At 31.4% G+C, this 27,324-nt stretch overlaps 2 protein-coding genes, 1 long non-coding RNA gene and 2 pseudogenes across 4 annotated transcripts in view; all 5 read right to left on the bottom strand.

Annotated features, from left to right (window-relative positions):
* The window catches only part of LOC18594371 (rust resistance kinase Lr10-like), a 61,261-nt gene that overhangs the window by 10,785 nt on the left and 23,152 nt on the right, over window positions 1-27,324 (bottom strand). The gene's annotated exons all lie outside the window — the stretch shown is intronic.
* LOC148761636 (rust resistance kinase Lr10 pseudogene) lies at window positions 4,017-5,049 on the bottom strand (annotated as a pseudogene).
* On the bottom strand, window positions 8,071-9,639 carry LOC148761635 (protein VTE6, chloroplastic-like; annotated as a pseudogene). Its single transcript, XR_016027419.1, has 2 exons — window positions 9,238-9,639; window positions 8,071-8,239 (listed from the first exon to the last, which is right to left on the bottom strand). The product of XR_016027419.1 is annotated as a protein VTE6, chloroplastic-like (transcript).
* LOC148761634 (LEAF RUST 10 DISEASE-RESISTANCE LOCUS RECEPTOR-LIKE PROTEIN KINASE-like 2.3) lies at window positions 14,263-23,309 on the bottom strand. The gene is made up of 5 exons (XM_088808038.1): window positions 23,001-23,309; window positions 16,723-17,161; window positions 16,305-16,396; window positions 16,163-16,192; window positions 14,263-15,334 (listed from the first exon to the last, which is right to left on the bottom strand). Exons 1-5 carry the CDS (start codon window positions 23,236-23,238, stop codon window positions 14,487-14,489), a joined length of 1,647 nt encoding a protein of 548 aa, XP_088664164.1. The 5' UTR covers window positions 23,239-23,309; the 3' UTR covers window positions 14,263-14,486.
* LOC148761633 (uncharacterized) lies at window positions 24,386-27,286 on the bottom strand. The gene is made up of 3 exons (XR_016027551.1): window positions 26,817-27,286; window positions 26,086-26,165; window positions 24,386-25,218 (listed from the first exon to the last, which is right to left on the bottom strand). It is a non-coding gene; the product is annotated as an uncharacterized LOC148761633 (long non-coding RNA).

Below are 27,324 nucleotides of genomic sequence, written 5' to 3'. Positions count from 1 at the left end.
CTCTCCCTCTCTCTTCTTTCTTTTTTTTCTTTTTCTTTCTTCTTCTCCAGCACGTCGCTCTCCCTTTTTCTCTTTTTTTCTTCTTCTCTTTTCTTCTCCTTTCTTCTTTTATTTCTCTTTGCCGAATTTCCTTCTCTCTTTTTCTTTCCAACCGAGCCTCACCTTTCTTTCTCTCTTTTCTCTCTTTTTTCTTCCTTTCTTTCCTTGGCTAGCGGCTTTCCCCTTTTTCTCTTTCTTTCTTTCTTTTTCAGCATTCCCCTTTCTCTCTTTCTCTCTTTCATGCCCGACACCCTTCTCTTTGTTTCTTTTCTCCCTTTCCTTTCCTTTTGTTCAAGTGGCCAGCCCCCCATCATCATTTCTTCTCCCTTTTCATTGTTATTTTATTATTTTATGTTTTTTCTCTCTTTTACTTCTCTTTTTGTCTGGTCCTTGGTTAAAATATTTCAAAGTGTTCTTTCTTTCCTCAAATGGCTGAACCTTGCAAAAACATTTGGCTTTCCTTATTTATTTTGCCTTCACGTGGCCGATTTACCCATTGTTTCCTAGCCTTTGACTTTCTTTTCCACTTGTTTTAGGTGATGACATCACATGGCAAAAGGTTTGCCACCTCCCACTCGTCAATAACCTTTTATTCCTTTACTTTCACCATTTTTTTTATTCCTTATTCTTTTTTCTTCCATTTACTTTGGTCGGACCCCCACCTTACAGGGTGTTACATACCCTCTCTCTAAGAACTCCATTTTTTTGCTCTCATCAGCTCTCTCACTCATCTTACCGATCTCTCTTTTTTCTCCCTTTGGCAACAACTAAGCTTCCAATCTCTCCTTTAAACTGGCAGCAAAGCTCCCTACACTTCTTCCCTCTTTTAATCGACCATCAAACCACCAAAACCCTCTAAAAATCTAATCCTAAAAAACTAAACGAAAAAATCCTAAAACTAAGCTATTCTGCTTCTTTCATTTTTCATTCTATACATGTTTTTTTGATTTTTTTTATTATTGTGGCTAAAGTAGAATGGTTGCTAGAAAGCTAGGGATTTTTGTTGATGGTTTTTGTATTTTTTTTTGTTTTTTTGAAAGATTCAATTTTCTGGATCGTTTCTTTACTTTTCAAAAATCTCCTCTTTTCCCCCTTTGAACCAGAGATTTTAGGGTTCTTATAGAATTTGATTGTCCAAATCTTTGGACAATCAGAAAGGCAATCATGCTTTGCCCAGCATGAATTTAGGATGAGAAGCCTTTAAGTAAAAACAAATCACTGAAAATGATCCCAAATCACAACTGCCCGAGGGAGCATTGAATGCTCTGAAGGCAGTTTGACAATGGAGACCACACCTCTCTGTTTTTTTGTTTTTTTTTTCCTTTTTCTTCTTTTTTTTTTAATTTTTTAATTTTATTTATTATTTATTATTATTTTTATATTATTACAAAAAAAGGATGGCTACATTTTCATTAACTTGTGTTTTTAAAAAGCCATTTGCTAGAACTTTTACAGATTTCACAATTATATACAATTTTTTGGTAATATTTTGAACAAAAATATTACATGCATATATTAGCAAAGATCGCATATTTTCAACTACAATTAAATATGAAAAAATTGCACACAAAAGCCTAAATCATGATAAATTAATAGTTTATTTATGTAAAACTAATTAGTTTTACACTTTTATATAACTTTTTAAGCTTTCCCTAGCTTAGACTACCCCTTAGAGTATCTTGGACACTCTTAGTAAACAAGAAATAGAAGATAAAATGAGGTACAAATGATCACTTAACTAATGTAAGTTGTACAAGCTTCAGCACAAACACTTTCACAAATATAGGAGTAGGATACAAGGGTAAAGAGAAGGTTTTGGTCTTCTAAGCTCAAAATCATTCTTGGTAGCTTCTCTATCTAATTTTTGACTGTTTGAGAGGCTTTAAATATTTGAGAAACTGATTCTAGCCATTAAAGACAATTTCTAGCTATTACTAGTTCATATTTTGTCTTCTAACGACTCTTTTCAAATAGGCAAACAATGTTCGGCTAAATGGTTACAAGTAACTCTAACCGATTACAGCTTCTCTGTCTTGCATTGTCTGCTACTGTGTTCTCTGCTCTAACCTATTACAAGAGGCTCTAATCGATTAAGAGTTCTTTGTTTTCAGAATTTTCCTCTTCAGCAGACTTCCTCTAATTGGTTAGAGCAAGCTTTAACCAATTACAAACTTTCTGTTTTCAGTTTTCTTTACAATGGTCTTTCTCTAATTAGTTAGCTATTCTCTTAATTGATTGAAACTTTGCTTCCTTCAACCATAACCGATTAAAATTAGGTTTAATCGACTAGAAGATCTTCAAATTTTGAACTTCTCTATTTTGGCTCCCTTCAACGGTCAACTATATTTTAAACTTGATTTTGGCGCTTGGAGATTTTTCAAGTCTTGTGCTCTAACTGATTAACCCCACGCCTTAATGCCTATACATTTCTTTGTCCAACACTTGCTTAATCAGTTAAGCCTTGTGCTAACTGATTAAGCCTTCTCTGTTTTGCTTTTTGTATAGTGCCAAGTTCTACCTTAATTGATTAAGGCTCTATGTTAATCAGTTATCAACATATTGTCTTCACTAAGTTTTTTCTTCTTTGCTTCTTTAACTGATTAACCAATCTTATAATTAAGCAAGCTTCTTGACTTGCTTCCAAACAACAAATATTAAGGGTTTTAAATTTTATCCTACACACTTAAATAATGTAATTAGACATTAATAAATAGAAATGTTTTGTTATCATTAAAAACACATGGAGTCAACAAAAGGAACATCAATTGGTGCAATGAAAAGCATCAATGTAAACTGAAGAATTCATCTTCATCTTGCAATTTAAGAGATACACATGACCCTATATTGACGTGCATGTATACATATGATGAGGGGGATGTATACCCTATCTCCTACCGAGTGGCATGGTAGGCTTTTTCCACAAGGAGTGTAGCAAGGATAGGAACTATGAGGAATAGAGCAGTTATCCTTGTCAAGGCTCATCTCTAAGACTTATATGGCCTTTTCCACATAGAAATTCTCTTATTTCATGGGGAAGATGTGTGGTTATTCTTGCTCACTTGTCTTCCTTGGAAAAGTAAGTCAAGTCAACTAATTAAAGCCAACCACTTTAACACAAGCCAATCATAGCTCTTAGGTGATTTTCCACTCAAATAGGAATAAAATCATTTAAGTAATTTTATAAATTTTTTGTGTAGTCTTAAAATTTCACCGTCGACATATTAAGTCTAAAAGGATTAATCAGTCCATATTTTACATTTTTTTATATGTATAAAAAAGTTTAAAAAGTAAGATTAAATAAGAACTAAGATAATCTTATCTTGGTTGCCCTGCTTATCATTCTGTACGTGAATGCAAACGAAAGCAAATCTTTTTTAAAAAATTCAATTAGTTAGAGTCTAGAGCCAAAAGGAAAAAAAAACACATGACAATAAATTTGGCATTTAATTTTTTTAACTTGTGTTATTAAAACTATTTTAATTAGGATTGAACTTTCCCAATTTGGCTGCTCTTTACAATCTTTTATTAGAAGTATTTTGGACAAAAAAATTACAGTTAAAGAGAAATTTACATTCACATATAGTGACAGGCTGCACTTTTATAAAAGCTGTTAATTATATATGAGAATGAATTGCACCCAAAAAATTTAAACAACTAATACTATAGAAACATACATACATAAAAAATATAATATAAGATATAACACATTTTCTTTGTATAAAATAAGGGAAAAATAAAATTTACATTTTCTTGCGATTTTTTTATAAGTGAGGAAATGATTTATTTCATCAGAGGTCGCACACAGGGAAATAGAGAAGTAGCAGAAACAAAACAAACCAAGGTAGTACAGAGAATACAAACACTGCCTGGTAGATCTTGGTGTAAACAAAAACTACGTACCACTCAAAAAACTAAATATAGAAAAAGTAATCGACTTAAGGGCATCAGATTTAGCAAGACCACGATGTTGAGTGGCGTCCCAACGACGACTATCACGAGGTGGCTGAGGAAGGCCGATTGCCACGTGTGCAGGGAGAATTTTTACTATTTTTAGTTGACTTTTCCGGAGAAAGAAGGCTTGGGAGGCATTTCAAGCAGCTCAACTCCACTTTCAAGCATCTTCAAGACTTTGCTCATTGAAGGACGATCTGTAGGCTTCATCTTTATGCACCATAAGGCTACTATTACCATTTTCCTCATAATTTTGTTTTCAATTTCTGTCACATCTCCAAGCTCCATGATATCTCTTTTATCTAGTTGATCATAAATCCACGATGAAAAATAAATTTGACTTGAATGTTCGGCAGAGGCATTCAATTTTTTTCTCCTTCCGATAATTTCCATTATCATCATTCCAAAACTATAAACATCAGCTTTATATGATATACCTCCGTTATTTTTATAAAATAATTCAAGAGCCATATATCCTGGCATACCTCGTGTTACTATGAGAGAAATAATATCATCATCCAATGAATACAACTTTGCGAGGCCAAAATCTAAAACTTTTGGAGTAAAATTCTCGTCTAGAAGAATGTTACGTGGCTTGATATCAAAATGTAAAATTTGCATTTCACAGCCTCTATGTAAATAGTCAATACCTTAAGCCACTCCCAATGCAATCTCAAACATTTTTTACCAACTCAAGGTGTTATTTTCAGTTGAAAATATAATTTTATCCAAGGACCCATTCTTCATGCAGTCATGTACAAGAGCTTGTTTTGATCCCTTCACGCAAAATCCAATAAATCTTACCGCATTAACCTGATGAATCCTTTCAATTGTTGCAACTTCCTTGATGAAATCTTGGCCGTTAGCTTTTGATTTGTTTAACAATTTTATTGTAACAAGTTGACCACTTAGAAGTTTTCCTTTAAACATAGAGCCATATCCTCCTTGACCTAATTTATTTTTGAAGTCATCCGTTATTCTTTTTATTTCAGAATAAGAATATCTTATAGGCATTAATTTGTTTTGACTCTGAAGAAAATTCTCAATCTCGTCATCCATCGAGAAATGCCTCCTTTTTAATTTGCATATAACAAATACAATCAAGCAAGTTATCCCCAAAAAAATTCTTAATAATATGATTCTTGTTTCTAAAAAAAAAAAAAAAGAGAGTACAAAACATATATATATATATAAACCAATTAGTTGGACAACAAGATTATAGAATATGTACATGCTAGTTACTAATTTAATTTGTGTATATGTTGCCATATTTCACAAACAAACTTCATAAAATAATTTGAGATAAGGTTCAAATTTATCACCACTAGACTTAAGGTGATGGATCAAATTTACTATTTATTTTTTTAACACGTGTAATATTCATCATTGTACATTTTAGTTCATTTTGTAACTTTTGATCACTTTTAACAAATTTAAAAGTATATTGACAAAATTGTACTCATTCAAGTATGGTGATAATTTGGTTCATCACCCAAAGTAAAATGATAAGCTTGGACAAAATTTTTGTTTTGACAAAAAACATTGTCACAACATAAAAATACCTAACTGAAAAAAACCCAATTAATGTAGTTCAATATTATTCATGAATTATTTATAGTATATCGTCTCTTATTTAATAATTTTATCCTTTATTGGAATCTCTTTATACATACATATACTTTATATGCAATACTCATACAAACTATATAAATTTGAGGGCTCAAGGTACAAATTAATTAAGTTTTACACCTTTTTATAATTTCATATACTATTCGTACTCATCATACAAATAAAATTTCAAATCAATGTGATAATCCATATCGTATTGGTCAAGAATATTGTTTTTTTAATATATATTTAATGGTCAAAATTTTATTGTTATCATTTAAATAATTAAATATTTTCAATTAACCTAAAATTTATCAGGCATGATATTTGTAAATAGATTACGAAATGCAATTGTTAAATTTATGATATATAAATCGTATATAAAATATGAAAAATGTGTAACTTTAATTAATTGCATTTTGATATATATATACACACACATACAAATACACATAACACGGATGAAAATCCTCTGCCCCTATATTGTGCCCCTTTCCCTGCCCCCTTCATATTTGTTTGCTACGTGTCTCTTAGATTAAGTCTTTTTTTAATTTTGTTTAACCATATAAAAAAGTGTTAGTTATCGGCAGCTTCATTTTTGGCAGGTTTTTTAGACTTTATAAATTTGTATAACTTGTGTTAAATTTAGTTGGGGAGAGAGAGAAAGAAACAAAATTGCAAATAAGAAAATTGTAGAGTTTACATGCTGTAAACTCAAAAGAACTAAAATTTATAAGATAGCAAAAAAACCTAGAATACAATCCAACAATTCAAAAAACCAAAATCTACAAAACAACATAAAACTCGACAAAGCACTTAACTTTTCCCTGTATATTTTTTTAAAAACAAATTAGAGTTCCAAATTTCCTGAATTAAAAAGAAAAAGCCAAGAAATAAAACCTTCACAGAAAATCTAATTTCCAATTTTCAAACCCTCTTAACTCTTCTAGCCCTAGGTTTCCTTCCAGTGCTAATCACAGATGACTGGTTGTTGACAGCAATAGGAGGTTTCTTATTCTCTTTGCTCATACTTCTAAGCAGGTACCTAGGAGTCTGAGTCTTGTTCCTCTCCACGGAATAAGCAGTAGTCACTAACTTCCTCAAGCTCTCGAGCTTCTTCAAGGCTCTTTTCCTTAAAGATTCAACTGTAGAGACCTCAAAAATAACGCTGCCATTAACTAACGTTTTTTATACGGTTAAACAAAGTTAAAAAAAAAGTCCTAATCTAAGAGACATGCGGCAAACTCATATGAACGGGGCAGGGAAAGGGGCACAATATAGGAGCAGAGGATTTCCATCCAACATAACACATAAACAAACACAAAAGACATAATTATTTTTTTATAAATTGGATCTATCTTTACGATGTAAAAACCTTCTAACCTTAAAACTATGTCCTGATGATTTCTCTCTTCTGTAATTAATATATATATATATATATATATATATATATATATGTATATATATTATAGAAAGGATAGTCTATTGGATATTGATATTTGAAATTTATTATTAAAATAGTAATAAGTTATAAATGCAAATCTAAATCTTAGATTCTTACTTTCATTATAATAATTATAGAATTTAAGAGTAAATAAATAAGTGTAGAATTTAGCACCTGTTATTGCAACACAGAGAATCTGGATTCCTGCTAAGATTTTACCAATTCGAGAACTAAGTGTTAATAGATCCTAGGAAAGTAAAGGTAAATCCAATAACAATCAAAATAGTAACAAACTCAGAAAAGAAAGAACACCTTTGTTATCTACCAATAAATCCTCTGTTGGGATGCCTAGCAGAAGAGCCACGTTGCTTTCAATAAATACAAACAGCGGAGCCAGCAACAGGTTGACCAAGGATAGCAATCTATAATTTTTTTTTTTTGAAAAGCAATAGCAATCTATAATTAATATTCAAGAAATAACATCAAAACCATTAATCCTTGATAAGATAAATGGAATGCTCACTATTACTGTTGAAAATGCTTTAAATCCTTATCTTTAAATTTTACACTAAACATACTTAAAGGAAATAATTGAAGTCTGAAGTAAACACTACATTAATAAAATTAAAGTTTGTAATTCTTTAAAAATTAAAAATATCGAGTTTAAATTTTAGATAACGAATTAATATACATAGTTAAAAAAGTAATTTAAAAATGTTGTCAACTTTTTAAAAAGAAATAAAAACTAAAATTTTTCTCATATTTATTTATTTATAATAAAAATAGTTAACATTTTTCAAAAACTAAACAGCACCAAATATTGGTACAACGAAAAGCATCAATATAAACCCAAGAGTAGTTGATCTGCATCGTGCATTTTACGAGATACAGGATGCTAAATTCAGTGGTATCTTCATAGAGATGTAGTTTTTTCGCAAAAGGGGTGTACCAAGGATAGGAACTATGAGGAATGGAGCAGTTATCATTGCCAAAACTCTCGTCTAAAAGTTGAATTGTACCGTTATTATAAGAAATGTCTTGGACAAGGAATTGCCCATATTATATAGTGAGAAAAGCACATACACAACCAGCAGCACTGGATCCAATTACACTCCCGGGTCCCCTTCTTCCTTTCCTCTTCTCAGCAACCCCTTGAGCTTCTTTTTGAGCCATTTTGACTTTTGTAACTGCTGTGCCCTAACAAATATAAGTGTTTCAACTGCCAAACAGAAGAGTTGAAAATCACAATCACTTACAAAAATCATAGTCTAATAAAAAGGCCTTAGCAATTTATTTCTAGAAAGTGTAATTGCTCAAGAAGGGAGATTTTTTCTCTTTGAAGCAAGGGGGAATAAACAATTACATATGATTATACCAAAAGTTGAGCATAATAATTAGAGCAATTGAGCATGGTTTTACCAAATTTGTTTTGGAGGCATGACAAAGAGCTGTAAGATTGTATGGAGATTTAGAAAAATATAAAGTATTATGGAGTCTCAGGTCCTCAAAAGCCCAGCACCTTATAATCAAGCAACTTCTGAAGTTTTGTGCTAGGTTTTTTTTCTTTTCTTTATAGGTTCTACTTTATGCAAAGGCATTCAGGTTTTTTTCCTCCAACTTAAATGCCACTTCCATCCAAACTAGCTCTCCATTCAAATTAGAAACTCGAAAGTCACACATTACCGTTTGTTATATCAAGTGTTTTCAAGCATGGTTATACGGGTAGGGACAATGAGAAGAGGGAAGGAGGAACTAATTCAAGATTCATTTTGCAAGTAAAACAAGCGATAATCAGAAAGAAAGGCAGAGGAAAAACCATACTATATCATTTCAAACAAGTCTAAAAATGCGCCATAAAATCTCTTTGACTCCTCCACCTGCATGTGGCAAGAGGAAAACAAATGAAAATAAAGAAATTTTGGAATAATATTTTGGTTACAGTTTTGACCTTATTTCGCATAGTGCAATCCAATTCTTTAAACAAAACAAATCACACTTAAATAACTAACTACTTCACATGAAATCCTTTTGACATAAACAAAATTTCTTTTACTTTGCCATATTACCAAACAATGAAAGTTGTGCTCCAAAGCATAAACTTTATAAAAAATGGGAACAAAAATCAGAACCCCATTTCCAATTTCAACTTAAATCCCATAATTCAAATAAAATTCATAGGCTTTTTAATGACTCACAATAACGAAGTAAGAAGCAACGAGGAGGAACCCAGAAGACCCAAAAGCTCGCCAAGTGAGAGTGCCAAGCAAGAAGGCAGCGCAAATTCCGGAGAGAGATAGCCCCGCTACTTAAAGTGGGGTTCCGACGACGAAGATCATGAGGTTGCTGAGGAAGGCCGAGAGCCACGTGGGCGGCGAGGATTGGATGATGTCCATGGCTCTTGATACTGCGCCGTGGCCTGGAATCGCGCTGGGTCTGTGAAGGAATTGCATTTTGGCCGGTTTGGGATTGGCAATTATAGGGTTAGGGTTTAGGAAGAATGGGGATTTTTTGGGGAGGGAATGTGGCAATTGGTGAGAAGAAACCGGAGGGAATTTGAAGTGAAGGTGAAGCAGAGTAGTTGACCTTGACCATGCCATTCCTATGAGCTGTTTCTGAGTAAAGAAGAAGCATTGATGAGAAAAAGGTGCTTGTGTTTTTTAAAATTTTATTTTGAGGAAATTACGAGTAATAGTTTTTTTTTTATAAGAATATTTTAAAATAATTATCAAAATAAATTTAATTATTTTTAGTTATATTTAGTCATAATTTAATAAAAATATTTTTAAAATTATTTTAAATAAATTAAATCATTCATCACAATTTTTTCTTATTTGTGTTTTTGATTTCTCTTTCTCACCATCCTAATTTCTTAAATTCTATGGATTTCTCTCTTCGGTATTTGTCTGCTATGCTTCCGATTTCTCTCTCCCGTATTTTTATATTTCTCTTTCTTGTGCTTTCAAGACACCAAGTAATGGTTTTGATGTACTTAGGTGGGTGGTTATTTGAAAATTTTGATTTTTAGGTATTTTTGGTAAAACTAAAATGGTACAAATAATCATAGATATTTGAAATAGCTTTTAATTGAATCAATTCAGAACCTAGACACCAATAAACTCAAAAAATTAAAATTTATAAATCTAAGTTTTCAAAGGAATTTTTTTTATTTTTTGTTGAAATAGGTGTTTTAGACAAGAAAATTTATGTTTTGATTTATGAAAATATGTTAGAAACACTTTAATCGGTATCAAATTGTCAAAAAAAAAAAAGAAATGAAAAGAGTTGAGAGGATTTAAATTTTTGGTTCGTAAGTAACAACAACATTTTAGACATTAAAGTGTAGCGAAATATTTTTTAATATCGCATGTAACAATAATATTTTTTCAACATAGCGTGTAACAATAGTATTTTTTTTCAACATGACATGTAACAACTTTTTTTACCAGGGCGTGTAACATGTATTTTTACATGGCATGCAACAATAATATTTTTTTCAATATGGCATGTGACAACATAATGATGACGTGTCACATGTTTTTGTATAAGGCGTGTCACATGTTTTTGTACATGGCATGTCACATGTTTAATGTTTCTGTACATGGCGTGTCACATGTTTTTGTACATGGCATGTCACATGTTTCTATACATGGTGTGTAACAACCTAACTATGGCGTGTTATGTCACAACTCGAAACTCCCATCGGGCCCATGACAACCGCCGCGACGTCCCGATAAACACTCATTACCCCGAATGCCGATCAGAACCCCTCAAGGCTTAGCATCAGCTTTCGCATCTCTCCGGTGAGCGACAGTTATTAAATCTCACATTTCAAGAAATCATAAGTCGTTTCGAAATCAAAATAATAAAATATTATTTTCTGGCTCACAAAGGCATTTTCGTCAATTTTTTTCGAAAATACCAAAACCCGTCAAAAATATGGTGTAAAAGCTAAATATGTTAATACATACTTTAAATGAGATAACTAAAGTATAAAATTACTTTTACAGTGACACATGGGTCCCCAACTAACCAAAAAGGTGTAGGGTTACGAATTCTTACTTTCTAGGATGCAACTCCGAGATTAATTCTCGTCTTAATTAACTATCAACAAATTGTCCTAAGCCTGAAAAAAATGGATAGAAAGAGGGGTGAGATTATATAATCCCGGTGAGTAAACAATTACCATTAAAAGCATCTAAAGCCGAGTAGATGGAGACAATATAAAAACGTTATATTTCAATAATGTTCATAACGCAAAATTTGTTTCAATTTATACCAAACAATTTCTTTTCGTCAAAATTTCTCGACTTATTAATTTCTTAAACTTGGCCCCTGTCAAAATCATTCTCGCGAGTACCTTCGTCAAGATATCCCATTGAGACCACCAAGGCTGTTATATGTCCCATACCCATAAACATGTTTTCACATCTGACACACAATCATTCCTTGGCGTTGGCTGAGTCTTACTCTCATGTGGTGGCCTGAACGTGAGGTGCACTCAAATCTTACCTTAGGAGATACTTCATCCAACATCTCCCCCTAGAGATAGTTATATAATTAGGTTACTGTACCACTCTCATAAGCAGTCCACGGAAACCCCCACCACTACAGTGACCGTTTAATATACCACCAGACCTATAAAATTTCTAGTAACATAATATGGTGAATAAAATTTAATCCAGTCTACTGAGACTAATCCAAAACTGTTCATATATTTCATGCCAATTCCAAAAATTTAGCCAACATGCTACCATAGTGTCATAAGCCACAATTTCAATAACATATAAAATCATAAATTCAACACAGTTTCCATATACTCAATTTTCCCAAAACAATATTTGATTTCAAAACCAGTATAAATCTCATTTATATTAAAAAACATTTTAATTGGAAAACATAATATTTTATAATTTAAACTCACCATTCAATAAAAGCATCAAACAAGTATAATTACTCTAAATATTTAAGACAATAAATTGTCCACTCACAGTTCTAGGAGTCGATGTACTCCTAATCCCAGTCTTCAAGCACAATCTCTGTACTTTTACCAGTGTAATTTGCTCATCATTTATCCATAATTTACAATACATAATTCACAACATTAATGCTTGACCATTATAAAATCAATTCAGGCTCGGTGTATATGCATGATATGATATGCAACTTATCCGACTACCACTTAAATGTGGTGCTGACTTAATTCGGCTTATTACCCGATTAAATGATAATTGTGTCCGATTTGGCTCCAAATTGCTCTATTTTATTTCTAATACCTCAATTCACCAAACATTATTCAAATAACACCACTTTCAGCATCAAAACCTTCCCATTTCTTCATGGAAAAATTTGGCCATTACAGTGCACTAACACCGTGATTTTTCCTACTTAATTTTCTCACAATTATTCATCATTTTCTAAGCCATTTCTCTTGAAATAATAACAATCCATCACCCACACACATCAAGGAAGATTCGGCCAATGAAGATTCATGGGAAAAATGGATTCATTTCTTATTGTTTTGCTTCTAAATATGCTAAACTAACTAAAAACACTAACATATCTTAAATCAATTCAATCCAATATTTTTCTCTCTCCTTACCCATTTTGACCAGCCATGAATTCATCATGAAAACATGTAATTTAAGCATGAAAAATAAGGAAAAATGCTTAAGGAAAATAGATTTCAAGCTTAAGTTGAAAAATCCTAACATTTTCACTTGTTTTCCTTGATTTTCCACACTTTTTCTCTTGAAATTCTTCACCTAGGGTTTGTTCTTCCTTTCTTTCCCTCTCTTCTTTGCTTGGCCGAATATTTGGAGAGATAATGGGCTGATTTATGCTGATTTTTAAATTAAATAATAAAATATCCTAAGCTTGACACATGGCATGTTTCCATTGGTCCATTTTTAAAACTTTAAAAATTTTAAACCTTTTATCTCCACCACATGATTAGTCAAAGGTCAAAATAAGGATAAGGGAAGACCATGTCCTGGACAAATGTCCTGGTGGTGAAAAATTACAATTTTTCCCTGGGGTGGCAAAATTACCATTTCGCCCTCGTACTCCAATATTATACTGAAATTAAAATTTTTCACTTCTAAACCTCAAATCATACTCCAATACTCAAATAATACTCCAATAAGTCAAATGGGGCCAAAAAAATCTTTTCTCAAAATTTTCATTTTGTCCTTAAGTGACAAATGACCATTTTGCCCCTAGATAGTGAAAATTTTGGTTTGACTCCAAATTGATCCTCGAACTCCGAATTACCATTTTGAGTCATCCCTGAACTGTGAAACTCTTAATTTCACCTTAAAATTCCTATTTGAACTAGTTTGAGGCTTAATCGACTTAATAGTACCATTAGGGGCAATATCGTCTTTTAACGATTTCTCGAACTTCCTAAATAGGCAAACATTCTATTGAGCATGTAAATAACGTCGTAATTATTTTATAGAACAGGGTTTGACATGTTACATGTTTTTGCACATGGCGTGTAACATATTTTTGTACATGACGTGTAACATCATAACTTGTGATTTCATTACGGGTAATTTTGTCCAATTTGATTAAAAATAGTTAAAATTATAAGGAGGGCTATTTTTGAAAACATATTATCTTTAAAGGTTATTTTTAAAAATGCCCCTAAAATTTTCACTTAAAAAATAATCATTTACTCATTTAGTTATTAAATAAAATTATTTAATTATAATTTGGATTTTTTGGAGTTATAAATTTAAGTGTTTATAAGTTTTGGATCGAATATATCTTGGGTTTTGGATCATTATGAGCTCGGTTTGTTTTAGATTCGAATCATGTTGAACTTGGATCGTGTTGGATTAATATTATTTTAAATTCATGTATTTTCATATATAAATTTTAAATTTTTGTTGTTTAATTTGAATTAAATCGAATTTGATTTCGAATCATTTTAAATAAAGTTTTGAATTGGACAAAATTTGACTTGTTTAATTAAGAGAGAAAACTCAAATAACTTATATTTTTTAAATAAAAAAATTATAATTACAAACATGGTTGGAAAATATTGTTAATTTTTTAAAAAAGTTAATGAATTATTTGCAATAATATAATGATTGTATAGATAATGCTATTTAAAGCCTTTATCCTTTATATGAGCAAAAGACTTATTATATAGACAAAATACTTACAAGATACCATTACAACTCTCCTAAAATAACACCTTCGCACGCTCGAAACTCTAACTTAGTATCCTTCTTTTCCTTGCTATACTTTCTTCATCATCATTCTACATTGTTTTTGGTTTTTTGTTTTTTTTGGAAGAGAGAAGATTATGCCTCAACCTCAAGCTTAAGGTTTCTACTATAAAAATTATAAAAGTAGTATAATAAAGTAGTGAAACGTTGCTTAACATACAATATTAAATATTACTTATAATACAACACTAAATGATTTGGTTGACATTTCAAGAGAAAGCAGGCTTGGGAGGCATTTCAAGGAGCTCAACTTCACTTTCAAGCATCTCCAAGACATTCACATTTTTTCTCCTTCCGACAATTTCCATTAACATCATTCCAAAACTATAAACATCAGCTTTATATGAGATGCTTCCAATATTTTTATAAAACAATTCAGGAGCCATATATCCTAATGTACCTCTTGCAGCTGTGAGAGAGACAATACTATCATCCACTGAATACAACTTTGCAAGGCCAAAATCTGAAACTTTTGGGATGAAGTTCTCATCTAGAAGAATGTTATGTGGCTTGATATCAAAATGTAAAATTTGCATTTCACAACCTCTATGTATGTATTCAATACCTTGAGCCACTCCCAATGCAATCTCAAACATTTTTTGCCAACCCAAATTGTTACTTTCGGTTGAAAATATTATTTTATCTAAGGACCCATTCTGCATGAAGTCATATACAAGAGCTTGTTTTGATCCCTTCACACAAAATCCAATGAGTCTTACCACATTAACATGATGAATTCTTCCAATAGTTGCAACTTCATTGATGAAATCTTGACCATTAGCTTTTGATTTGTTTAACAATTTTACTGCAACAAATTGACCACTTCGAAGTTTTCCTTTAAACACAGAGCCATATCCTCCTTGTCCTAGTTTATTCTTGAAACCTTCCGTCATTCTTTTTATTTCAGAATAAGAATATCTAATAGGCATTAAATTGTTTTGACTCTGAAGAAAATTCTCAATCATGTCATCCATCGACAAATGCCTCCTTTTTAATTTGCATATAACCAATATAATCAAGCAAATTATCCCCAAAAGTGTTCTTAGCAATATAATTCCTGTTTCACAAAAAAAAAAATTACATAACAATATATATATTAATTAGTTGGACAACATGATTATATGTTATGCATATGTCATTTACCAATTTAAGTTGGGTATGTGCTGCCATATTTTCCCCAACAAAATTCATAACATAATTTGGGATAAAATTTAAATTTACACACGCTAGTTTATTTAAGGTGATGGATCAAATTTATTATTTTATTTTTAAACAAGTGCAATTTTTACCATTATACATTTTAATTTACTTCAAAAATGGTCAAAAATTAATATTAGTCTCAACTTTTGATCACATTTTTAACTAAATTAAAAGTATAACGGCAAAATTACACCCGTTCAAAGATGGTGATAAGTTTGATCCATTATCCAAAATATATAGAATGGTAAATTTAGACCTTATTCCACATAATTTTTATTTTGACCAAAAAAATCACAACATCATAAAAATACCCAATTAATGCAGTTCAAAATTATTTATGAATCATTTATGATGGATCTTCTTTTATGTAGTCTCTTGGATACATACATATACATATATGCGATACTCACACAACACCACTATAAAATTAATTAATTAATTTTTATAAATTTTTTATAACTTCGTATACTATTAATATTTTAATAAACCAACTATTATATTTAACAATTTACTTATCATGCATGTAAAGAGTCAAGTCAATACCATAGTCACTTCCTACCGGTCGAAAATATAAATGTAAAGCTGAACCTTAATTAGATTTCTACCACATAATAATTCTAGAATTTAGCCTTTCAAAAAAAAAATTCTAGAATTTAAGAGTAAACAAAAGTGTAGAATTTAGAACCTGTAATTGCAAGACAAAGAATCTGGATTCCTGGTAAGATATTACCAATTGGAAAAATAAGTGTTAATAGATACTATTCAGGAAAGTAAAGGCCAATCCAATAAGAATCAAACTATTAATGAACTCATAAAAGAAAGAATACCTTTATAAGGTGCAAGGAAATAATCTGGTTCAAACAAAGCCATGATGCTTAGAATATATATTTGCAGCGAAAGAAACAACAGCCAGAGCAATCTATAATTAATATTCAAGAAAGCACATCAACATCGTTAATCCTTAATAAGGCCATGAAATGACCACTTTTACTGTTTAAAATATTTTAAATGCTTCTGTTTAAATTTTACATTAGACAAATTTAGAGTAAAAGTAAATAATTAAAGTCTGAAGAAGATATTACAGTAACAAAAATTTGTGATTCTAATTATAAAAATTTATATAAATAGTTAAAAAGGTAATTTAAAAATTAAAAACTAAAAATAATAAATACTTTTCAAAAACTAAAATGCACCAAATACTTTGGAATACTTAAAAATCCTCACACGTTAACAATTGAGTCTCACCTTGACATATCATCATCATACAAAGACCATGAGAGTTGGAATCCCTCCAACAGCCTTGTGTAAATATCAAAAGTAGAGAGGCCAGTGACATTGGCAACCATGATTGGAACCTGCGCTTCAACTGTGCATGACTCGTGGAAATCAGACTTTGGTGTATTTTCATCCAAAAAGTAAAAGTAAGGCGGTCGAGAGGAAGGAGTATTGGTGCAACGAAAAGCATCGATATAGACCCAAGAGTAGTTGATCTGGATCGGGCAATTTACGAGATACATGATGCTAGATTCAGTGGTAGTTTGATAGAAATATATACTTAGTGCATCCACGTAGACAAGGTCGGATATGTAGAAAGGGTAGGAACGATGAGGAATGGAGCAGTTATCCTTGTCAAGACTCACGTCTAACAGTTGAATGGTTTCGTTACTATAAGAGATGTGTTGGAATATCTGCACAGTGGGGAGACTAATATAACCCCTCAATAAATAAATAAATAAATATATACAATGTGACTTAAATAATGTTATAAAATTTGGAATTTCAAAATTCCATTGCTAATATATAAAATAATAATTCTAAGTAAAATTGATCAATCTCCATATATCTTATATTTAATTTTTATAAGTATAAAAAGTTTTTTTTTGGGAATATTATGTAAAAAAAAAGTTTAACAAGAAAGATTAAATAAGAGTTAGGATAATGTTACCTTCATTGCTTTGCTAAATATTCCTGTGGAAAAAATTAATAGTTGTTCTCCATATATCTTATATTCCTGTGCAAGAAAAAATTGCACACAAAAGCCTAAATAACAATAAATTAATAGTTGTTCTGCGTAAAACTAATTTCTTAAAAAATTAATATTTTATTGTTAGATTTAACAACTTGTACTTATCATGTAATTTCAAAGTCAATTTGGAAAAATGTTTATTTTTTCAATATATTTAACAATTGAAATTTTATTTTTATCAAATAAATAGTTAATCAGTTTCAATTAATTTGAAATCTGTTATGCATGATTTATGTGAATATAATTTGAAATCAATGATTGGATTAACAAAATATAAATTGTATAAAAAAAATAAAAGAGTGTGTAAAATTAATTTAATTTTATATAGATATAAGTATATCTTTCCTTGTACTTTATATATACATTTTCCCTGTGTATTAAAAAAATTATGCATGTCTAAAGTTCAAAGTTGTCTTTTGAAAAAAATTCTAATTTGTTGCACAGACCAATATGAAATCAGTGAAGCTCTTGAATGACTATCTAAAATACTCTCAGTCTTGGATTTTTTTTCTTATTTATTTAAATTTGAAGACAAGTTACGATCAGTTGGACACAAAAAAGGAGAAAAATATCCATTCAAATAATGCCCATAATCATTAGACATGCTTCTACAATTATTTTGTAACTTTCGCAATAATCTAATCAAATTAAATTCATAATATTCTTTCATGTATATAATATTTTAAAATAATTTTATTTTGATCTTTTTATCAAATTGTCCCATTAACAATGTAAAATACCGAAGAAACAAAAGAAGATGTAGAGGAACACCGATTGGTGGAATGAGAAGCATCAATGTAAACCGAAAGTTCATCTTCATCCTGCAATCTAAGAGATAGATGACCCTACATTGAGGTGCATGTATACATATGACGAAGGAGATGTATACCATATCTTCTACCAAGTGGTAGGCTTTTTCCACGAGGGCTGTAGCAAGGCTAGGTACTATAAGGAATGGAGCAGTTATCCTTGTCAAGACTCACGTCTAAGACTTATATGGCTTTTTCCACATAGAAATTAAGTGAAGAAAATAACGTATGCAACTGATTGATAACGAAATTGATAGAAAAGGAATTTTTGTAATTCGTCTAAGTTGGGAGACTAATATTAACCCAGAATAAAATATAAATAAAAAACAATCCTATAAATATATTGTGTAGTGTTAAAATTTCACCGCCAACCTATTACGTTTAAAAGAACTAATCAGTCCATATTTTACATTTTTTTATATGTATAAAAAAGTTTAAAAAAAAAAGATTAAATAAGGACTAAGATAATCTTGTCTTGGTTGCTCTGCTAATCATTCTCTGGCTGCAAATGAAAGCAAATCTTCCTTTGAAAATTTAATAAACTAGAGTCTAGAGCCAAAGGGAAAAAACACACTATTATTTTCAAAGTAGACAACTCAAAATTACTTTCAACAGGATGAACAATCAGCAGATCATCAACTCTTTCAACTCCAGCTTTGGCAAGGGAATCAGCAATAAAATTCCCAGATCTAAGAATGTGTTGAATATCCCATTGATTAACTTTGCTAGCCAGATAAAGTAAATGAAGAACTTGATTTCTCAGCCTCCAAGGAGCCGAAGCAGGATCCTTAATCCATTTAATAGCAGTGGTTGAGTCACTTTCAATAATCAGACCATGAGTAGTAACTCATCTTGAAGCAGCGAAAATAAGAAAAGCCTCTTTAATGGCTAAAAATTCATCTTGATTGGCAACCCCAAGCCCCACATTCTTAGAGAATTTAATCAAGATTCGTCCTTGATCATCCCTAAGAACTCCCCCAATTCCGCATTTTCCTGAGTTTCCCCCTGCCGCACCGTCAACGTTAAATTTTAAAAATCCAATTGATGGCTTTTTCCAAACCATACTATTTCTTCTTCGATCCTTTTTAATAGCGACATTGAACTGCTGAGGACATCTATACAAATCTTCAAAATCATGGCAATCTTCTTTCCATTTAGATTTGGAGCACCAAACAATTCTTATTCTAGCAATTTCAAACGTTTGCACACTGTCCCAATTGCTACCATTAAAAATAACCTCATTCCGTGCCAACCATATAGACCACACAATTGCAAAGAAGCTCATTTTCCAGATTTCACAATTTTCCTTAACGAAATGCACGGAGTTCCATGCTAAAAAGAAAGTAGACGGATAAGGAGGACTAACCCATGAAATATCCCACAATTTGCACCAAGCGGCCCATATTTTCCATGTTTATGGACATTTAAAAAACAGATGGTCGACTGTTTCCAATTCTTTGAGGCATAAAACGCAACAAGATGTATTGTTATGAATAATTCGTCTCTTGGCCAGTTCGCTTTTAACTGCAATTCTCCCTCTAATAACCTGCCAGCAAAATGTTTCCACCTTTGGTGGAGCAAGACCAGCCCAAACAGCTTCCCATAAGTCTTATTTGAACCACTAGAACCAATAACAACATTATAGAAAGACTTTGACGAAAAAGACCCATCCACAGAATTTTTCCAAACAAGTTTATCTTCCATATTTTCAGTTAAAATGATGCCTGCAATCATCTGCAACAATCCACTCCATTGAGCTCTTTCCCAATCAAAAATAGATATTCTAAGATTAGTTTTCCATCTCCAATCACCATTGATCCAATCACCAAATTCATTGACAAATCCGGTTTTATTTGAAGCGAGAGCAAACATTCGGGGAAACTTATATTTCCAAATGACACCCTCGATCCATTCATCTTGCCAAAATAGAACATTATGACTATTGTCCACAACCATGCACATTCCTGAAGATAAAAACTTAAAATACTCGTTAGTCGGGGACAGGGGAAAAGTAATATTTTCCCACATTTTAGAAGTCATTCTACAATCAAAAATACTCTCAGTCTTGGATTTTTTTTCTTACTTATTTAAATTTGAAGACAAGTTATGATCGGTCGGACACGAAAAAGGAGAAAAATATCTATTCAAATAATGCCCATAATCATTAGACATGCTTCTACAATTATTTTTGTAACTTTCGCAATAATGTAATCAAATTAAATTCGTAATATTTTTTCATGTATATAATATTATTTTGAACTTTTTATCAAATTGTCCCATTAACAATGCAAAATACCGAAGAAACAAAAGAAGATGTAGAGGAACACCGATTGGTGGAATCAGAAGCATCAATGTAAACCGAAAGTTCATCTTCATCCTGCAATCTAAGAGATAGATGACCCTATATTGAGGTGCATGTATACATATGATGAGGGAGATGCTTACCATATCTTCTACCAAGTGGTAGGCTTTTTCCACAAGGGCTGTAGCAAGGATAGGAACTATAAGGATTGGAGCGGTTATCCTTGTCAAGACTCACCTCTAAGACTTATATGGCTTTTTCCACATAGAAATTAAGTGAAGAAAATAACGTATGCAACTGATTGATAACGAAATTGATAGAAAAGGAATTTTTGTAATTCGTCTAAGTTGGGAGACTGATATTAACCCAGAATAAAATATAAATAAAAAGCAATCCTATAAATATATTGTGTAGTGTTAAAATTTCATCGCCAACCTATTACGTCTAAAATAACTAATCAGTCCATATTTTACATTTTTTTATATGTATAAAAAAGTTTTTAAAAAAGATTAAATAAGAACTAAGATAATCTTGTCTTGGTTGCTCTGCTAATCATTCTCTGGCTGCAAATGAAAGCAAATCTTCCTTTGAAAATTTAATAAACTAGAGTCTAGAGCCAAAGGGGAAAAACACACTACAATAAATTTGGCATTTAATTTTTTAAAGATGTTATTAAAAATGTTTTAATTAGGATAGAACTTTACAAATTTGGCTGCTCTATACAATCTTTTATTAGAAGTATTTTGGACATAAAAATTGCAGTTAAAGAAAGATTTACATGCATATATAGTGACAAAGACTGCAGTTTTATAAAAGCTGTTAATTATATATGAAAAAGAATTGCACCCAAAAAGTTTAAACAACTAATACTATAGATACAAACATACATAAAAATATAATATAATATGAATTGTGCCGTTATTATAAGAGATGTCTTGGACAAGGAATTTCCCATATTTCATGGGGAAAGTGGTGCGGTTATTGTCGTCACACTCGACTTCAAGCCCACGGTTTCCACACCTGAGAGGTTGGCTTTTTAACTGAAAGGGCTTTTTGATGGTAACTTCTCCACAGAAAGAAGAGCCACAGTCCTTGTTTTTGCCCCTAGCCATGCATGCATCGGGGAATAGAGATAAAGCAAAAGCCAAGGGGCAAAATAATGGAAGTTTTGCTCTTAGCATCCTAAAATTTCAGCGGGAGAGGAGATTAAGGGCTTAATTAGTTTGTGAAGAAGTACTGTGATGTTCTCTTATATTTATTATTAAAACCAAGTCTTCTTCTGAAAAGTCAGTCAACTAATTAAACCCAAACCGCAAAACACTTTTAACACAAACAAATAAGAAAGAATAAAATATGTGTCCAACCAATTGGTACGTAGCGAAACTGATAGAAAAGACATCTTTATAATTCATCCAAGTATATCTGCACAGTAGGGAGATTAATATAACCCTTCAATAATATAATATATAATACGACTTAAATAATATTATATATTTTGAAATTTCAAAATTTCAAAATATATAAAAAATAATTCTAAACAAAATTGATCAATTTTATATTTTACATTTATCTTTTTGTTAAGTATAGATTTTTGGTAGATATTAAAATTTGAAGACAAGTTACAACCAGTCAAACAAGAAAAATGAGAAAAATATCTATTCAAATAATACCTATAATCATTAGCCATGCTTCTACAATTATTTTTGTAAGTTCTGCAGTAATGGAATCAAATAAAATTTGAAATCTTTTTTTTTTATGCATTTTACACAAAATATAATACAATGATTTCATTTTGATCTTTTTATCAAATTGTGCCGTTAACAATGATAAAATATTATAGTATAAATTATGCAACATATCACGTGAATATTCCGTCCTTACATTTCCATTTGTTGTTAACCAGACAATAATTTGACTGAAGAAACAAAATAGCGTGGAGAGGAACATCGATTGGTGCAATGGAAAGCATCAATGTAAACCGAAGAATTCATCTTCATCCTGCAATTTAAGAGATACACATGACCCTATATTGACGTGCATGGATACTTATGATGAGGGAGATGTATACCCTATCTCCTACCGAGTGGCTTGGTAAGACTCACCTCTAAGACTTATATGGCTTTTTCCACATGGAAATTCTCATATTTCATGGGGAAAATGTGTGGTTATTCTTGCTCACTTGTCTTCGTTCGAAAAGTCAGTCAGGTCAACAAATTAAAGCCAACCACTTTAACACAAGCCAATCATAGCTCTTAGCTGATTTTCCACTCAAATAGGAATAAAATCATTCAAGCAATCTTATAAATTCATTGTATAAAAAAGTTATCCTTGTCAAGACTCACGTCTAACAGTTGAATGGTTTCGTCACTATAAGAGATGTGTTGGACATAGAAATTCCCATGTTTCATGGGGAAAATGGTGCGGTTATTCTCGCATACTAGTTCATAACGATTGTAACCACAACTTCGAGGCTGACTTTTTAATCGAAAAGGGGAAGTGATATTAATGTTTCCACAGAAAGAAGAGCCACAGTGCTTGTGTTTGCCTCTAGCGATGCATGCATCAGGGAATAGAGATAAAGCAAGGGCCAGAAGGCCGAATAATGGATGCTTTGCTCTTAGCATCCTAAAATTTCAGTGGGAGAGAAGGAGATTAAGGGCTTAATTAGTTTGTGAAGAAGCACTATGATGTTCTCTTATATTTATTGTTAAAACCAAGTCTTCTTTTGAAAAGTCAGACAACTAATTAAGCCCAAACCAGAAAACACATTTAACACAAAGCCTACCATAGCACTTATGGGTAATTCATCCAAGTATTTCTGCACAATAGTGAGATCAATATAACCCCTTAATATATATATATATATATATATATATATATATATATATAATATGACTTAAATAATGTTATGAAATTTGGAATTTCAAAATTTCATTGCAAATATATAAAATAATAATTCTAAATAAAATTGATCAATCTCCATATCTTATATTTATTTTTTATAAGTATAAAAAAGTTTTTTTTAGGAGAATTAAGTATAACAAAGTTTAACGAGAGAGATTAAATAAGAGTTAGGATAATGTTATCTTTATTGCTTTGTTAATTATTTCTGTGGCTGTAATTGAAATCAAATCTTCCTTTGACCTTTTTTCTTTAACTTGTGCTGTTAAAAACCTTTTTGCAAACAACTTTTACGGATTTCACAGTTCTATACAATTTGTTTTGATAATATTTTGGACAAAAATATCACATGCATATATTAGCAAAATTGCACATTTTTCAGACTCACGTCTGAGAGTTGTACGGTTTCATGCGGTAACTGAAAAGTCAGTCAACTTTTAATGGTGCGGTCTTTCTCCCTCACTCGTCTTCGTTTGAAAAGTCAGTCCAGTCAACTAATTAATTCAATCCAACAACTTCAACACAAGCCAATCATAGCTCTGAGATGATTTTCCACTCAAACAAGAATTAATGAAGAAAATAACGTATGAACTGATTGATAACGAAACTAACAGGAAAGGAATTTTTGTAATCTGTCTGCAATAACATATAAATAAAATCACTTAAACAATCCTATGAATTCATTTGTGCAGTCTTAAAATTCCACCATGGACTTATTGAAATGCAAAATAATAGTTCTAAAAGGATTCATCGGTTTCATAATTTATATTTTTTGGTATATGACTTCGTATAATTAATGGACATTAATTTCATCTCTAAGTAATTATTTTACCACATCATATCTTAAACAAATGTGTCTATTCTTACCATTGAAAGTTTTATTCTTCACAATGTTTATTGCCGTTAGACAATCACAATACATAGACGCAGAAGGTGTTGGTTTCATTTCTAATGAAATATCTGTTAAGAGGTTTCTTAACTACTCAACCTCATTACTAGTTAATTCTAAAACTATAAATTCTGATTCCACTGTAGATTTAGTAATTATTATTTATTTGACTAATTTCTAAGTAACAGCATCCCCACCAATGGTGTCACGACCCGAAACTCCCATCGAGCCCGTGACAACCGCCGCGACGTCCCGATAAGCACTCATTACCCCGAATGCCGATCGAAACCCCGCAAGGCTTAGCATCAACTTCCGCATCTCCCCGGTGAGCGACAGTTATTAAATCTCGCATTTCAAGAAATCATAAGTTGTTTCCAACTCAAAACAATAAAAATATTATTTTCTAGCTCACTAGGGCATTTTCGTCATTTTTTTTTTGAAATTTCGAAATCCGAAAAATGTAATATGTAAGTGGAAACACATATTTCATGATTTAAATTAAATTTTGAAGTCTAAAACATTCGTTTAAAGTAAAATTATAGCTATTTGAATATAATAAAAACATTAAATAAAATATTCTATTTTCTTAAAACACAATATTTTCAAAGTCTTCCTAAAATAACTTTTGTAGCGTAACAGTAAAATAAATTTATTCATATAGTAATAAAGATAATTAAAGTATGAAATTTCGTTTACAGTGACACGTGGGCCCCCAACTAACCAAGAAGGTGTAGAGCTACGAACCCTTACTTCCTATGATGCAACTCCGAGATTAATTCTCGTCTTAATCAACTATCAACAAACTGTCCTGAGCCTGAAAAATGGATAGGAAGAGGGGTGAGATTAAATAATCCCAGTGAGTAAACAATTACCATCAAAAGCATCTAAAGCCGAGTAGATGGAGACAATATAAAAACGTTATATCTCAATAATGTTCATAACACAAAATTCGTTTCAATCTATACCAAATAATTTCTTTTCATCAAAATTTCCCCGACTTATGAATTTTTTTAAACTTGGCCCCTGCCAATATCATTCTCGCGGGTACCTTCGTCAAGGTATCCCACTAAGACCGCCAAGGCTGTTCAATGACCCATACCCATAAACATGTTTTCACATCTGACACACAGCCGTTCCTTGGCGTTGGCTGAGTCTCACTCTCACGTGGTGGCCCGAACGTGAGGTGCACTCAAATCATACCTCAGGAGATACTTCACCCAACATCTCCCCCCGGAGGTAAGTATATAATTGAGTTACCGTGCCCCTCTCATAGGCAGTCCACGGAAACCCCCACCACTGCAGTGACCGTTTAATATACCACCAGACCCATAAAAATTCCAGTAGCATAATATGGCGAATAAAATGTAATCCAGTCTACCGAGACCAATCCAAAATTGTTCATATATTTCATGCCAACCCCAAAAATTTAGCCATCATGCTACCATAGTGTCATAAGCCCCAATTTCAATAACATATAAAATTAAAAATTTCAACACAGTCTCCATATACTCAATTTTCCCAAAATAATATTTGATTTCAAAACCAGTATAAATATCATTTTTATTAAAAAAACATTTTAATTGGAAAACATAATATTTTATAATTTAAATTCACCATTCAATAAAAGCATCAAACAAGTATAATTACTCTAGATATTTAAGACGATAAATTGTCTACTCACAGTTCTAGGAGTCGATGTACTCCTAATCCCAGTCTTCAAGCACAATTTTGGTATTTTTACCAGTGTAATTTGCTCACCACCTATCCACAATGTACAATACATAATTCACCACATCAATGCTTGACCATTATAAAATCAATTCAGGCTCGGTATATATGCATGATATGACATGCAACTTATCCGACTACAGCTTAAATGCGGTGCTGACTTAATTCGGCCTATTACCCGATTAAATTACTAACGCGTCCAATTTAATCTCAAATTAATTTTTTTCAGTTTCTATACCTCAATTGCACCCAAATTGACTTAATGTCCCTCAGTGTGGTGCAAATTATCAGTCCTGATAGCAAATTACGAAAATACCCCTAATGGGTAAAAATTCATATTTTTGCTCCAAAAATTTCCATTATTTTTCTAGACTCATAATTCATCATTATTCATCATAATTCCTCAAATAAACATCAAGATCATCAGCCAATATTCCCCTAGAAAATTCAGCCAATAATGGTAATGGAGGAAAATAAATTCTTTTCTTGTTGTTTTGTTCCTAAATATGCTAAACTAACTTAAAACACTAACATAACTTAAAATCAAATTAATCTAACAAGTTTCTCTCTCCTAACCCATTTTTTCAGAATTGAATTCATCCTCAAATCACATGATTCAACCATGAAAAATAATGGGAAATGCATGGGAAAGGTAAAGCACAAGTCAAAATCAAGAAATTTTACCTTTGGTCACTTGTTTCCTTGAATTTTCACCAATTTTTCCTTGAATTTCTCCCCCTAGGTTTTTGTTTTTCTTTTCCCCTTTGTTTTCTTGCTATGGCCGGCCATAATGAAGAGAAAATGGTGGTGTGGGCTGATTTTTATAGTTAAATAATATAATAATCTAAACTTGCCACATGTCACTACATTATTGGTCCATTTTTTAAATTCTTATCTTTCAAGCTTTAAATCTCCACCACACATTATTCCTTAAAATATCCATAACTTAGATAAAATTCTCAAACTTATCCAAAGTCTTGGTGAAGTAATTTTTGATATTTACACTTTTGCCCCCGTAAAAATCAAAAATTACATTTTTGCCCCAAAAACTGAAAAATTGCCCATAGACATATTTTTTTATCCCTTATACTCATATCATTCTCCAATTTGTCAAATGTGATCTAAATTCTCTCAAAATCTCAAATTTTATCCGCAGATGGAAAAATTACAATTTTACCCCTATATAGTGAAA

The sequence above is a fragment of the Theobroma cacao genome, chromosome 7 (assembly GCF_053813885.1).
Source record: "Theobroma cacao isolate CCN51 chromosome 7, ASM5381388v1, whole genome shotgun sequence".
In the NCBI taxonomy this organism is placed as follows: domain Eukaryota; kingdom Viridiplantae; phylum Streptophyta; class Magnoliopsida; order Malvales; family Malvaceae; genus Theobroma; species Theobroma cacao.
Note: the sequence above shows the minus strand (reverse complement) of the source record. Positions and strands in the feature narration are given on the sequence as shown.